The sequence below is a fragment of the Eptesicus fuscus genome, chromosome 14 (assembly GCF_027574615.1).
Source record: "Eptesicus fuscus isolate TK198812 chromosome 14, DD_ASM_mEF_20220401, whole genome shotgun sequence".
Classification (NCBI taxonomy): domain Eukaryota; kingdom Metazoa; phylum Chordata; class Mammalia; order Chiroptera; family Vespertilionidae; genus Eptesicus; species Eptesicus fuscus.
The window spans coordinates 16,420,626-16,434,897 of NC_072486.1; the positions used below are offsets into that span (position 1 = coordinate 16,420,626).

At 39.4% G+C, this 14,272-nt stretch overlaps 1 protein-coding gene across 9 annotated transcripts in view; it reads right to left on the bottom strand.

The window, feature by feature from the left end:
* HDAC9 (histone deacetylase 9) overlaps nt 1–14,272 on the bottom strand; it is a 379,234-nt gene that overhangs the window by 320,314 nt on the left and 44,648 nt on the right. For all 9 annotated transcript variants that reach the window (XM_008148368.3, XM_028156068.2, XM_028156053.2 and 6 more), the window contains 2 exons: nt 12,820–13,030; nt 12,189–12,406 (listed from right to left, as the gene is read on the bottom strand). In XM_008148368.3, the coding sequence (XP_008146590.2) occupies nt 12,189–12,406; nt 12,820–13,030 (429 nt within the window). The remainder of the gene's footprint in view (nt 1–12,188; nt 12,407–12,819; nt 13,031–14,272) is intronic.

A 14,272-nucleotide genomic window follows, 5' to 3' on the forward strand; every position in this document is an offset into this window, starting at 1 on the left:
AACCTGCATTTCTTTTATTTTAGGTATTTGACAAAAGCTGTTTTTGTTTAAACAGTCATACTGGCCCGTGTGGAAAAATTAGCAAGTGACATCAGCAAGGGAAATCTACAAGCAAAACTCACAGAAAACCTGCCTGCCAGGTTTGACTTATTTAAGAGACTTAAAATAAAAGATAACTTGGTACTGTTTGTAAGTTTCTGGCTATTGACTAAGTCAGCACTCAGACAACGGTGTGTTCTATGTGGTTTTGAACTGCAAATGTGACCATTACCAAGATGGTAATTTTTCGAGTTTGTCCTGTCGCTGAGTGGCCCCAGATGCAGGGAGGGGCTGTCTGCTTCCTCTCAGTGGGGTGGCAGGGTCTCTCTTTGGTTGAACATCTGGAGGTGATCCCCCAGCAAAGTTGAGCTGTTGCCTTGCTGGCGAGAGAACACCAGGCGAAGCATCTGCGTGGCAGATAAAGGGGCGAGCCCGTGTGAATCTCAGCTGAGGCCCCGTGGGTGAGACACCGCGTGTCATTTGTCTGACACCAGGTGAGTTACTTTGGTGGGAACCCAGCTGATAAGAATTGAAGGGTTGAGTTATAATGTATGGCTGTACAGCTTCTCCTGCCCCTTTTATCTGTGTCCTTACTCATCTGTCAGTGTGGCTCTGTGTTCTCCGTGCTACTGTCCAGCAACTGTACGGACACTAAGAATGCTATCATCCTATGACCATTCTGGATTTGTGACACACACATGTATACACACTCACACAGATAGTCTGTAGGCCAGATAGCATGATTTATCCAAATTTCTAACACTCAAGACATTATAACTCAACCCTTCAATTCTTATCAACCCTTAATATGGTCATATTCATAGCAAGTCCATAATTTAAGTGTTTTATATTCCATGTTGAACATCATATGTCCTATTGGCAAATGCTGTAAAATTCATTACATATTTAAAGGCTGTGCTGCTAATCTTTACACGTTAACCCATTAAGCTCATCTCTGTGTAAGGCACATTGTTTGATACAAGTCTAGAGGTCAACAAGCATAAGTGTTTTTGAATAAAATATCTTTAAATTCTGTTTTTTAACTTTTGCCACAGAAATCCTTCATGTCCCCACACATATCTTCAGATTTGGAATGGCAACTAAGAACAGGAGTGTATAGGGAGTAAATCTGTTTCTGATAGATATCTGATTTTCTGAAATGATCAACAAATCATTAAACACAAGCTTGAAATTGATTATTAAACTATGTAAAATGACCTTTACCCCAACTCAATGCTTTCTTATTTTGCCTCAGATTTTAAGGCAGATTTTACTTGGAGCATGGCAATAGCACATATTTTGTTTTTTTTTATTTTAAATAAATGTAAAATTCTTCTTTTGGAAAATAAAACCGTCCCCTTAAGCTCCAAGGAAACTAGATTTAAAAATAAGGATAAAATTCAGTCTCAATTCACAAACAGATTCGGTATATACCAAATGTTCTCAAAAACAACATGCAGAGCTTGGAGGGCTTTCAAATCTAGAGGTCTACTTAGAGAAGAACTCTGCTTCCAGCCAGAATACGCATGCTATTCAGCTTCTGTGCATGTTAGGAAAATAACCAGGAGATCCAAAATTAAATAACAAGAGAGAAAGATTTTCCATATATTGGTTCATTATTCACATAAATTAAAATTTTAAACTGAAAAACATCCTTTCTTACCAATATTGAAGGTACATAAAAAATTAATCTAGGAACCAAGTACATTCTTAATAATAACTTGTTTGTAATTCTAAATGATTGTCTAAAACCATACCTGGAATTTAAATATCCTTTCTTTGGCTCTCAAAACATCCCAATATTCCAGTAACTTAAACGAGTGTTAACTTCTGTGGAGGAGAATAAAATTTTCCTCCTCTCAGCTAGATTGAGAAAGTTAACCACTTACTCTTTCACTCATTCAACAATTTTTATTGAGCACTTACTATATGCCAGGCCTTGGGAAGAGAGAGGAGCATTAGGCAAACTCTCAGTGGAATAAACAGAAAATGAGCAACTGAAGGCTGGAACTTCATGTGCTAGAGAATGATGCGGGGGGGTTGGGGGGGGGCCCTGTGTTTAATTTGTCTGGGTAGGGAAAGCTTCTCTCAAGTGGTTGGCTCTTGAGCTCAGAGAGACTGCAATACCAAGATCAAGTGCTGAAAAGGCTGGAGGTTGAACCTTCCATACAGCACAACTCCTGGAGGTGGAATGAGATTCCCTGCAGACAGGAGAGGAGGTCAGTGTGGCCGGAGCTCAGTAAGTAAGGGAAGGGAGTAGGAGATGAGGTCACTTGGGGGACAAGAGACAGATCAGGACAGCCTAGCAGGTCAAAGATGTTTGCATTTCATCCTAGAAGCAGTAGGGAGCAACTGGGGAGTCTTCAGCAAGCCTTTGGCATAATTTGATTTGGATTTGTAAATGATCACCCTGGCCACTATGGAAGATTGAATGTAGGTGGGGAAAAATGGAAATGGGAAGATCGACATTTCAGAACATGAAATCGACCTTTCAACAAGAGAACAAGAACTATTAGGGGTTCCTCTTAACTGAAACACAGAGGACTTATTTTTCCTTCTGGTACAGCACTGTGTAATTTTATGTCCTTTTATATTACACTAGAGGACCGGTGTACGAAATTTGTGCGGGGGGCGGGGGGAGGGGGCAGTTCCCTAAGTGCAGCCTGTATCCTCTCCAATCCGGGAACCCTCGAGGGATGTTTGAGTGCCGGTTTAGGCCCAATCCCAGGGATTGAGCCTAAACTGGCAGTTGGACATCCCTCTCACAATCTGGGACCACTGGCTCTTAACTGCTCACCTGCCTGCCTGCCTGGTTGCCCCCAACTGCTCCCCTCTGCCTACTTGGTCACTCCAAACTGCCCGCACCCCTGCTGGCCTGGTCACCCCTTACAGCCCCCCTGCCAGCCTGGTTGCCCCCAACTGCCCCCCTGCCGGCCTGGTTGCCCCACACAGCCTGCTGTTCAGTCGTTTGGTCATCCCTCACTAACCCCCCTGCTGGCCTGGTCGCCCCACCAGCCTGCTGTTCAGTCGTTCAGTTGTCCCTCATCAACCCCCCTGCTGGCCTTGTCGCCTCACGCAGCCTGCTGTTCAGTCGTCTGTCCGGTTGTTTCGGTTGTGACGGCCCCTGGCTTTTTATATATCAGGATAACAGGATTTTCCTGATAATCTCTTTTCTGATTTTCATCTGAAAGTACTTTTTCTTTTAAAGTTTTTTTTTTTTTTGCTCTTTAAAGAATAGAGCCACAGTAAGCAAAGGCATTCTTATTAATTTATCTTTTTCCTAATCCTTGGAGATTGTGAACTGTCTCAGGACAGACAAGATCTCAAAGCCAACGAACTTCCTATCATGTGACTTGTGAACATCTCCCTTTCCCCTCATTGGTCAATCCCTTTCTTGGTAAACTGGACAGCTCTGCAAATCCTATTTAAAATCGACAACCAAGAGTAAGCCCCAGGTGATAACTGCCATGTGGAAATGTGTGCCCACAATGGCGAGACTTTTAAATTTTTTGGACGATACAAGAAATCCAGATTTATGTTTGAAATATTTCTACTTTTAAAGATTCACCAAAAATTCCAATGCTTTTAAGACACCAGGTAAGTCAAAGACAGCAGTTCAATGGAATAGACAGAGTCTATGACTGTCAGCTAGAGGCCACTATAAATAATCCCTAGGGGCTCTTCTTGATTGAACATTCCACAGTTTAGATCAGATAGGACTGATGTCTGCATGCTTTCAAAATACACCATCCTCACAATTGTGACATTTTAATATGTTCCTTATAAAATTCAACTACCTTGCCAGGGGTTGGAGGTAGGGGTAGGGACTGACCACAAAGGCGAGCAGAAGGGGATTTTGGAAGCTGAGGGACCTGTTCTGCATCTTGATTTTGGTAATTATATGATAATATGCATTTGTCAAAACTCACTAAACTGTACAGCAAAAGGAATAAATTTTACTGTGTGTAAATTATACCTCAATAAAAATTCAATGACTAACCATAATATTGTTCCAAAGAAAAAACAAAGTCGGCTGTACGATGAATACAAAGATGTAAGAGAAAACTGGAATAAAATGTAGTGGTTTGGTTGACAACAAAGTAGCTTGATGCAATATTGAAACAAGTGGGAAATGTGTGCTTGGAAATAGGCTAGCCCTTCCAGACAATCATCTTCATTAACAGAATAAGAAAAATAGGCCTATTAGTCCCTGGCTGGGTAGCTCAGTTGGTTAGAGCATGGCCCCTTTATGCCAAGGTTTTTGGTTCAATCACTGGTCAGGGAACATACAAGAAGCAACCAAATGAATGCATAAATAAGTCGAACAACAAAATGATATTTCTTCCTCTCTCTCTCTCTCTCTCTCTCTCTCTCTCTCTCTCTCTCTCTCTCTCTCTCTTCCCTTTCCTCTCGCTCTCCCTCAAGTCAATCAATCAATTTTACAAAAGAACTATTAGTTGTATATAAGAATATAAATACTGAGTTAGGATTTCTGTACTGCTTACCATGTTTACAAAGCACTTTCAGTACACTCTCTCGGGTGAGTCTCACCAGCTACCTCTAAAATGTACAGATTAGAGAATTATTGGACAAAGAGGGTCGACATTTTGACCAAAGATGCAAAACTAATAAATCATTCTACGGGACACCAGAAACGTCTCTTGGAAAGGATATCAAGCATTCTTGATCTCGCTATTAAAATAAGCTATATATTATGTAGAACTATCTCTGAATAGAATTGTCTGTCTGCAGGTCTGTGAGCCCATGCAGGGAAAGAACATGCTTTCTTTATTTTCATTTTCAGTGTGCAGCATAAGGATTGCTAATAAATCTCTGTGGAACATCATAAATTATTCCATGCCAGGAACTATTTTGTAGAACTGAATTTTCATTGCTGGCTGATACAGCTAAATTGATAGCAAGCGAGTAATGTTACATTCAGGCTATGGGAGCACAGCCCTGGATGCAATTCTGCCAGAAAGAATGGGATGGGAATACTCTAGACCATCTGACATTTCAGGGTCACTATATTTCCTCAGATTTCATAACTATTTAGAGAAAGGGCAGGAAGATGGGGGGGTGGTGGGGGGTGGGAATCTACAATCAAGAACTTATAAGTAACCAAAATCTGCAACAAGGAGACAGCTACACATTGGTGGTTTTCATGTCCACAAACCACTTAGATATATTAAAAATTCTTTAGTAAGACTTAATTATTTCATTCTGTCCAATGAAACTACTAAACTACTTGTCAAGGATGGGAAACAACCAAATTATTTAGCTTCCCTCTCCCTTTGAACTCCCTGGAATCAACATCAGTCAAACTACTCGCATGGTTTAATTCCCCAGATAGTTTTCTGTCTCCTATTTTCTTACCTCATAGTCATGTCCAACTATTGTTTTTCTCATTCAGTTAAAGCATCTCTGCCTCGATTAACAGTGCAGAGTGAAAAGGAAAGGTCAAGGTCCTTCCCTGCATCTTCGAGTTATGAACGCAGCACTGGGGACGTTTATGTAAGTCACACATTAACCCCCTGAAATGGTCATTGAGTTTCTTTCACAAACACAGGATTTTATCACATCTAATAATAAAGCAACAAGCCATCTTCCGTATATTATAAACCATCCACTTGTAATTATATAGCGAAATGCTTCTATATGAATTCTCTATGCTGATGTAAGCTGGTATTGCAGCCTAAGTGGTTTTGTGCTGTTTTTTGAAGCCGACTACATACCTACACAGATCTATTTACATTGAGCTAGTCATGTCAAAACAGCATCTATTTAAGGGCAAAGTCCAAGTTTCTCTTAGAAACTTCTATAGACAGATAATCCAGGCGCCTTCATACTGTTATAAAATTAAGACTGCCTTTCAGTGCTGGCTAACGTTTTTGGACATACTATCCGTCTAATGGGCAGAATATAATCCGAAAATGGTGATTAAAGACTCTGCATGGAAACAAGCTGTCAAAGGGATAGAGAGAAATTAAACCTGACAACAGTAATGCCTACTTTCCTAAATGAAAGCCCAGTTCAAGTTTCTGCTCATCCATTTTTCAGAGCTTAAAACAAGGCATTTTCCAACCACCCGTGGATGAGATGCCAGCATCTGCATTTCAGTTGAGCATGATGAAGTCAGTAGACCTTCAACTCCAGGCTTGCTCAGGACTCCTGCAAGATGTCTGCCCACGCTTAAAACATGGCAACGTGACGACGTGCAGGAGAGGAATGCAGCCTGGCCCGGCTGCAGTTGGCTCTTCACTGCACTCCCATTGCACTGTTGGAAAGCATTATAAGCCAATAGGACATCTGAATGTCCTACCATCAGGTCCATAAATAAACCAGTAACAACAACCACAAAACCCTCCAAGGTGGAGGGCAATGCATGGAAAGTTGGGAAGCAGGGCAAGGAAATGGGATTTCTTCATTCTGACAAACCCAAACAAACACCAAAATAATAAAATAATAATTAAAAAAAAGATGACCTTCCTTTTTGTTTGTTTGCCTTGTTTTTAATTATAAGTGTTCTACTTTTTGGCAAAAATGAAATTAGGAAAACCTTGTCTCCTGCTTGGTGATAGGAACAACACTAAAATCATAAGCCCAAATCCAGGTGAAGCACAGGCTGTTGGGACATACATCCTATGTCGAATTCCAGCTCTGTCACCTGCTGGCCCTGTCACCTTGGTCAACATACGTAAGCCCATTTAAATTAAGTTTCTTGATATGAAAAAATAGTGAGTTGTTAAGTTTGAGGAGATAGCAACCATAAGGACGTAAGTATGGTGTCCTAGCTCGCAGTAGATCCCACATGTAAAGGGAGCTGGTATTATTTAAATGACCCTATCCCGAAGGAACCACTGGAGAAGGTGCTGGGAAGATGCACAGCACACAAAAGAAGGGGAGGGAAAGCCACATTAGGAGAAACAGGTGTAGTAGCAAAGCCAAGATTGGTCCATGGTCTTCATCCAATTTTACGTAAATTTTCAATCTTGCCACAGGTAAGCCATGGATAGAATTACCTTTATTAAAATAAAGCTAATATGAAGTGTCTACTTGTTTGATAATATGAAGTGTGACTAAAAAATGTAAACCTTTTGGACTGTATATTTCTAATAGTTACTCTTCAAATTAATCTTTTTGGGAAAATATACACTTTGCTCACCAGTACACAAAATAGCTTTATTTTAGGACTGAGTTTAGGAATGCTTAATAAAAAAAATAAGGTAACACCCATACATATACATGCTCTGTTTGTATGTGACCACAGGCATGAAAGAATATACTCCCTCGGGCTGCTGTGGATGGATTACTGAGGACAAGGAGTGGGTATGAATCATGAAGGGTTACAGAGAATATATAACATTTATGTTAGAAATTATGTCAAAAAAAGGAATATAACAGATACGACTCACATAAAGGATAAAATTCTCTTCTGAAACTTAATGAAAGCTTCCCATTTGCTCTGTTCCAGCATTTGAGCCAAATTACGTTCATGCCTTGCTTGTCAGATATAATATCTACCTGTTTGAATAAGGGCAACACAGGACATCTGCTTGGCCTGCCCTTTACCGGTCTTGTCTTAAATATATTTTTATTATGATAAAATAGCTCTCATGTCAAAATGCCTAAGTATAGAGTAATAAATATATAATAAATACTTATATCTGGAGTGAACCTTGACATATATAAGATATCATCTCATGATTTATGTGAGTTTTTTTAAAGTGTTGGCTGGTGTCCAGTCATAGGAATGTATAAAATATTTATCACCAAGCATATATATATATAAAAATATAGAGATATATATATATAGATAAATAAAAAGAGAAAGGTAAAAAAAAAAAAAAAAAAAAGATGTAAAACGGACAAGACAATCCAGAGAAGTAACCAACCAAGTCTCAAGTCTTATTTCCTCAAAGAAAACAAGCTCCTTCCCTCATGTCCTCTATCCTGATACTTAACACAGTGTCTGACTGTTGACTGAAATATCGCACTCCTCCGCTCCCCACACTGTAAGCTCCATGAGGACATTGAATGGTGTTTTCTTGGTGCCTAAAACAGTGCCTGGCACAAAGCAAGAGCTCAATATGATTTGCTAAATGGATACAAGCACAGACCACTATTTAATTCAAATAAGTACTGAATGAAGAAGAGGTTTCTTTAAATTTCTGCTCACATGGACTTGGAAGAATGAATGTGAGAAATATAGGTATGAGAAAAGATACTATAATTCTAGTTAAAATAGGAACTATTAGACATGATGCTATTCTATCAATACTGTAACAATAAAGGAATTCAAAGAAAAATGTCATTGGCTGGGGGCAGTGATCTACGTCAAATTATCTCACCATAAAAATGCCTGAAGATACTTCGGAAGATTTCTGTATATCATTTAGATAGTGGCATGACTAGAGATTTGCCCTTCATTTAAATAGGCAGTGGTCAGAATACTTCAAAAATCATAAATATAGCCAAGTAATTGAGGTGTGTTTTGTTTTTATCTGTCATAGTTTTACTTTATAGGAAAATCTGTAGTAATACTTAAACTTAAAACAAGCTCAGAAGAAAATTACCAATACGCTCTTACTTTTATGTTTCCTCTTTTGTATTTATGAAGAAAATTCTATTTTAGAAGCCATTTTTTTTTCCTTCCAATAACAAGAAAGCAAAAGAGCCGTGGCCGGTGTGGCTTAGTGGTTGAGGGTCATCCCATGCATAGAAAGGTTGCTGGTTCCATTCCTGGTCGGGGCACATGCCCAGGTTTTGGGCTCTATCCCCAGTAGGGGGCATATATGAGGCCGCAGATTTATGTTACTCTAACATTAACATTTCTCTCTCTCCCTCTCTCTCTAAAAATCAAATTTTAAAAATCTTAGAAAAATAGTAAAAGATACTGACATAAACTTGGGATTTTTAAAAAAGGCTCACAAGTCATCACTGCATGAATGTACCATATAGCAGCAATAAAAATTGTTTAATGCATTTCTGAATTTTTTCAATGTCTCAAAAAGAGAAAAGAACAAACGTTTTAAGTCATGAATTTCTTATGGTTAAGCTTCGCAAAACACTTTCAGTGAGAGTAGAATGTTTATACTGATTAGCAGAGATATATCATTTGGACAGGATTTCCACTCACCTTTCTATCTTGCCCTATAGTGTAGATATAACCACACAAATATTATATAAATCCATCCCAGGGATACCTCTACTAAGCTATTGAGTACTTACACCATAATTATATGAGGCAAATAATTCTTACAACACACAAATTTCCCATGTAAATGTCATTGTAAATCAGGCAGAAAGCAGGTAAATTACTTAGTATAATTAACAACACTTACACAGTATAGTTATAACAGGCATGGATGACTACTTTCATAAATGCATTCAAACTATAGCAAGCTATGAGAAAGTCTTCAAAATGTAGTAAGTAAATCATTGTATAAACTATGCTCTGAAAAGTATAGTTCTGCTTCTAATTCTTCTAAAGATCATTAGCAATTGAAATGTATCATTAAAAATTTCATACCATGAAGACCAATCATAGTTAATATAATGTAGGCTTAGAAATAAACCTGCTTTTTCTTTCTTGTCACTCCCCATTTTTGCTCCCCTAAATCCACCCCCCGCCAAAGGAAGTTCAGGAAGTAAAAGGCAGAGACATCTTAACCTACGTCATCTGCATGTCTACATCTTCACACGTGCCTATGTTCCCTGCTATTATAAAGTATTTCAAGAGAAGGGGCCATGTTTTTATGATGTCAACTACTAGGCTCCAGTTTGAATGGATTCAATACAGTTCATCCAAGATAACAGGAAAAAAATGATATAAATTTCTGTGTTTATTTCTCATTAGTGGGTAGTCTAAATAGTTATAGGACATATAAATATCTTATTATACAGAAACTTGGTAGCTTTGACATCTAAGTTATGGCCCTCACCTAATGTGGAATAAATGTTTTCGTCACCTCATGGGGTAGGGTGAACTGTAGCGATTTGTTTCTTGATGGTTCTATTGCGAATACTTTAGAAGAGGACAGAGGTTTAATATTTTCTTTAATCACATTCTTCTCTGCTCCCTTTGACAATGGAGGGCAGGTGAAATGTTTTCAAAATCTGGAGGATACCCAATGTGCATATGCCATCTTGATTAAACATATGGAATACAGACTTGGTCCAGAGCCAAGGGGAGACCTGCGTGAGTAATCTAAACACCCGAGCCGAGAGGGGTTGATATAGAAAGATCAACTCTGTGCTTTGAAGTTTTCTGGACTTCATTTTGCCTAATTAAGACAAGATTTCATAATCAAACCACTGTACAAACAGGTACCTAAAAGTATTGGTTTGCTTCTAATTTTAGGAAGAATTCTTAACAGATTCCAAGGAATCAGCTCCACATGGGAGAAGGGCTCTGATAAATTTTCCTTTCTCATTGCTCAACTGCAAATGCCTGCTTTCCATCTTAGTTCCTGTCACGTGACGGAGAGGAGCATCGCCTATCGAAATCTCAAGTGTAATGCTAAAGTACGAAGACTCTCATACCAGCATACCGTTTGAGTCTGAAACAGTGGTCACTCTAGGTCGTAAAACATGTATTCCAAAATATTTTTAAAGGTATTCATAGGAATCTAACAAATATCCAGATCAGAATATTACCAGGCAAAAAGTAGGCTTCCCAATAATTCCTTCCACATACATTTTTCTCACTAGACACAGGACCATTTTTCAAGAATACCTGGCAGTTTTAAGTAGTGTGGAGCGTCCACAAACAAACTTAACTCTATCATCATACAGCAAACCGATGTGGCAGCACATTTAAGTCCATGAGTATTACACCACTATACAAGAAGGAAGCTAGTCCTCCTATGATAAGACTGAGTTGATACGAAATAATTTGATAATTTAGAGAAATGCAATAGTGATAAAAGAGGCATTAATCTGATGATATATAAGGAGTCTGCAGTAGACTGAAAAAATGGCAAAAGAGGTAGTTGCCACTGCTAGCAACCTACCCCCACTCCCCATCCCACACATATACGCATAATCTTTGAAAGCATCACAGGGCTGAGCTGGAAGAATTTCTGTTCAGTAGTGTCATCTTCAGCCCATGCTCCTCCCTTCATGGCTCAGCCTTGTAAAGTGGAGGCCAAAGAGAAGAGACAAACTCTAGGCCCACCTGCAATCAGGTAAGCAGATGAGAAAACCCCCTTCTCCTACTGCTATTAGAAAGATGATGAGACCTTTGCCCCTGAGGTTTTGCTTTGTTTACAATACAACAAAACACTGTAATACTAAGCCAGTTTTAAGCTGTCTATCGGTAAACAGGACACCATTTCTCAATATAATACCTCAATAAGGTACTCGTAGGTGATACAGTACAAAGGTGAGCAGATAAAATCTTGATATTTAGGACCTTAATATTCTCCAGGAATGAGAAGATTCTGTTTCGTACGTCAACCATAGCAGAGTGTAGTAGCAAAACTCTGTAGGCCAGTTTAGCTTAAGAGTTCATTGAAAAACGCTTCACCAGCCTGCCTGCTATTGTTAGACTGCAGTCACCGTCTGTTTGTGGCTGCCTCAGCGGGAGACTGTCTAAGGATGTGGTGTGATGCAAACATTCATTCGCTGTCCATTTCGGCCACAACAGGGCTGCCAGAAGGAAATTACCACAAGGTTCTGAGACACTGTTTTAAACACTGTTTGGAGCAAAGTGGGAAATGCTGAAAAACAGCTCTAACATGGCTACATACGAGTTGCTGGAAAATCCCTTGTTGGCTGACCTTGTCATTTCAGCCAGCACCTGGGCAAACCTTTGGAGATGTCAATCCACCACCTTCAACTCTGCCTCAAGCCTTTTCTGCAATAGATATGAGGCTCTGCACACATGTGCCTGCATGTCCTCATGGATTAACACAGGTGCTCAGCCATAAAAGACCTTGCTCACCTATAATCTCACAATTGCTGCAACTACTTCATGAATGCAAAGATGTTGAAAAACCTGATAGCGTTATGGTATCCTTGAGCCCAGAAGGCAATCTCCTTTGAACTGTGACATATACCGATATCCACCCCTTGAATGCACAGATCAGGGAAGAGAACCCCAATGTCCACAATGGCGGTTCTGACACTTTGACTTGGGGGCTTACTTTATTCATGTGGATCTGTTGCTGGTATTGCTTCTGCTTCTCCAAGAATTGCTGGTGTTGCTGCTGGATGACCAGCTGAGCCAATGTGCTCTGAGGCAACGGTGCAGACTGGGTTCGATTCAGGGGTCTGTGACGGGGCAATTTGTGGGTACCTCTAATGCCAGGTGAAATTCTCTCTTTTGTTGCCAATGGAGAATGAGGATGTAAGGGAACTCCACCTGAAAAAAAAAAACATATATAATCATGTACGCATACACAGTTTTGCTTAAGAAAACACAAGAATCTACAGAAAACAGATATACAGGATACACAGGAAGAAAACTGGGTTGGATGGGGTGAAGGCAGAAGTGCCAAAGCGTTGAACAGGCATGCATCTGACCAAGGACTCACCCCTACTCCACTCTGGTATGTGAAGGTTAAATAAGGTCAATATTTTTGTGTGTGTTTTTGTTTTTTTCATGGAGCTAGAGGGGTAACTAAGGATGATAGCCTTTCCCACAGTGCCAGGTAGCAGGGAGACCTTGGAAAATGGTACATCTTTTCAGTGTCTTGAGTTAAGAAGACATCACCTTGCACCGCTGATAAAATAAAAGCCCCCACATGATCTCCAAACGGCGCCCCTGGTAATTACCAGCCACAAGAAGCTTTTGCTGTCGCATTTGTTCTTTCAGGAGTAAATGCTGCAGGAGAGCCTGGTGGCTGCTGTTGGGCTTTCCCTCCAGAGCGACATGGGGATGGCTGGAAGACACGGGGACGCTGCCCCCATACTGCCCGGGCAGCGGAACGCCTGGCCTAAGCGTCTGGGCCTCACACTTCTGTTTTTCTTTGAGTGAATTCGAAGCCTGTGTCGGGAAATAATAAAGATGCGAATCCTCTTTCGTCCAGCTGGCTCATTAGGTCTGTACATCATTAGTTTTTTATTCCATACCCTATGGCACTCTTCCCTCCCCCCCAAAAAAAAAAAACAAAAACAAAACCCCATCTTACCTATGGCTCAGTAGGGAAAATGGATAACAGCCATGTCTTTTAAACTAATTGAATTGACACAAGAGACATAAACGTAGAGTGGAAGCATTGGAGACAATTGAGTATTGGGTATCATTGTTCTGAACTTAACCTTGTGCACTCGGATGTCGAGTGTGACTCGACAAGGTTAGCATTAGAATAAAGGAATCGAGAAAAAAGCAAGCGAGTGCAAAGGGTTAAAAATACCTTTAACATTAAAAATGATGCTGCCTGGAGGGTGTGGCTCAGTGGTTGAGCGTTGATCTATGAACCAGGAAGATACGGTTTGATTCCCAGTCAGGGCACATGACCGGGTTGTGGGTTCAATCCCTAGTAGGGGGCTTGCAAGAGGTAGCCAATCAATGATTCTCTCTCATCATTGGTGTTTCTATCTCTCTCTCCCTTCCTCTCTGAAATCAATAAAAAAATATTTTTTAAAAATGATGCTAATTTAAGGCTTAATAACTAGGAAGTTTATTTCTAAAATAGTTTAATATACTGATTAAGTATAAGGTATGTTGTAAAAGTAAAATTTATTGAAATTTCTAACCTAAGGACACATCACAGCCATTAAGAAGCTAGAGATAAAATGGTCTGCGATTTTGGAGTCTCAAGGAGAAGGGACAATTGGTCCTTTCTCTACTCATCCTCTAATAAGTTCACAGAGCTGTAAGTTTCCAATATTTAATTTTTAAAATAAAATTCTTCAGATAACTCAATGAGAGGTTATACAAAACATGCAGGAATCTGATTTAAACATGTATTTTATATTAATTCATAACAGATCCCCAAATCTCTAAATATTGAAAATGACACTCCAGATACTTTCATTTAATAAAATAAACTACAAGTGGAATTATATCAAATAAAAACACTATTAAGAACTTGAAATGTATGATAACAGTAATAAGGCAATAATAATTATATCATCAATAGTAATAATGAATTATCCTAGTCAAATAATTTAATGAATGGTGGTCATGTGGGTATTACAAAAGCAGAAGTGTAATGCCTCAAAATTATGTGGCATGTTTCTTTTCAAAACTCATGTTTCATCTTTCAAAATTGCTGTGCACCAG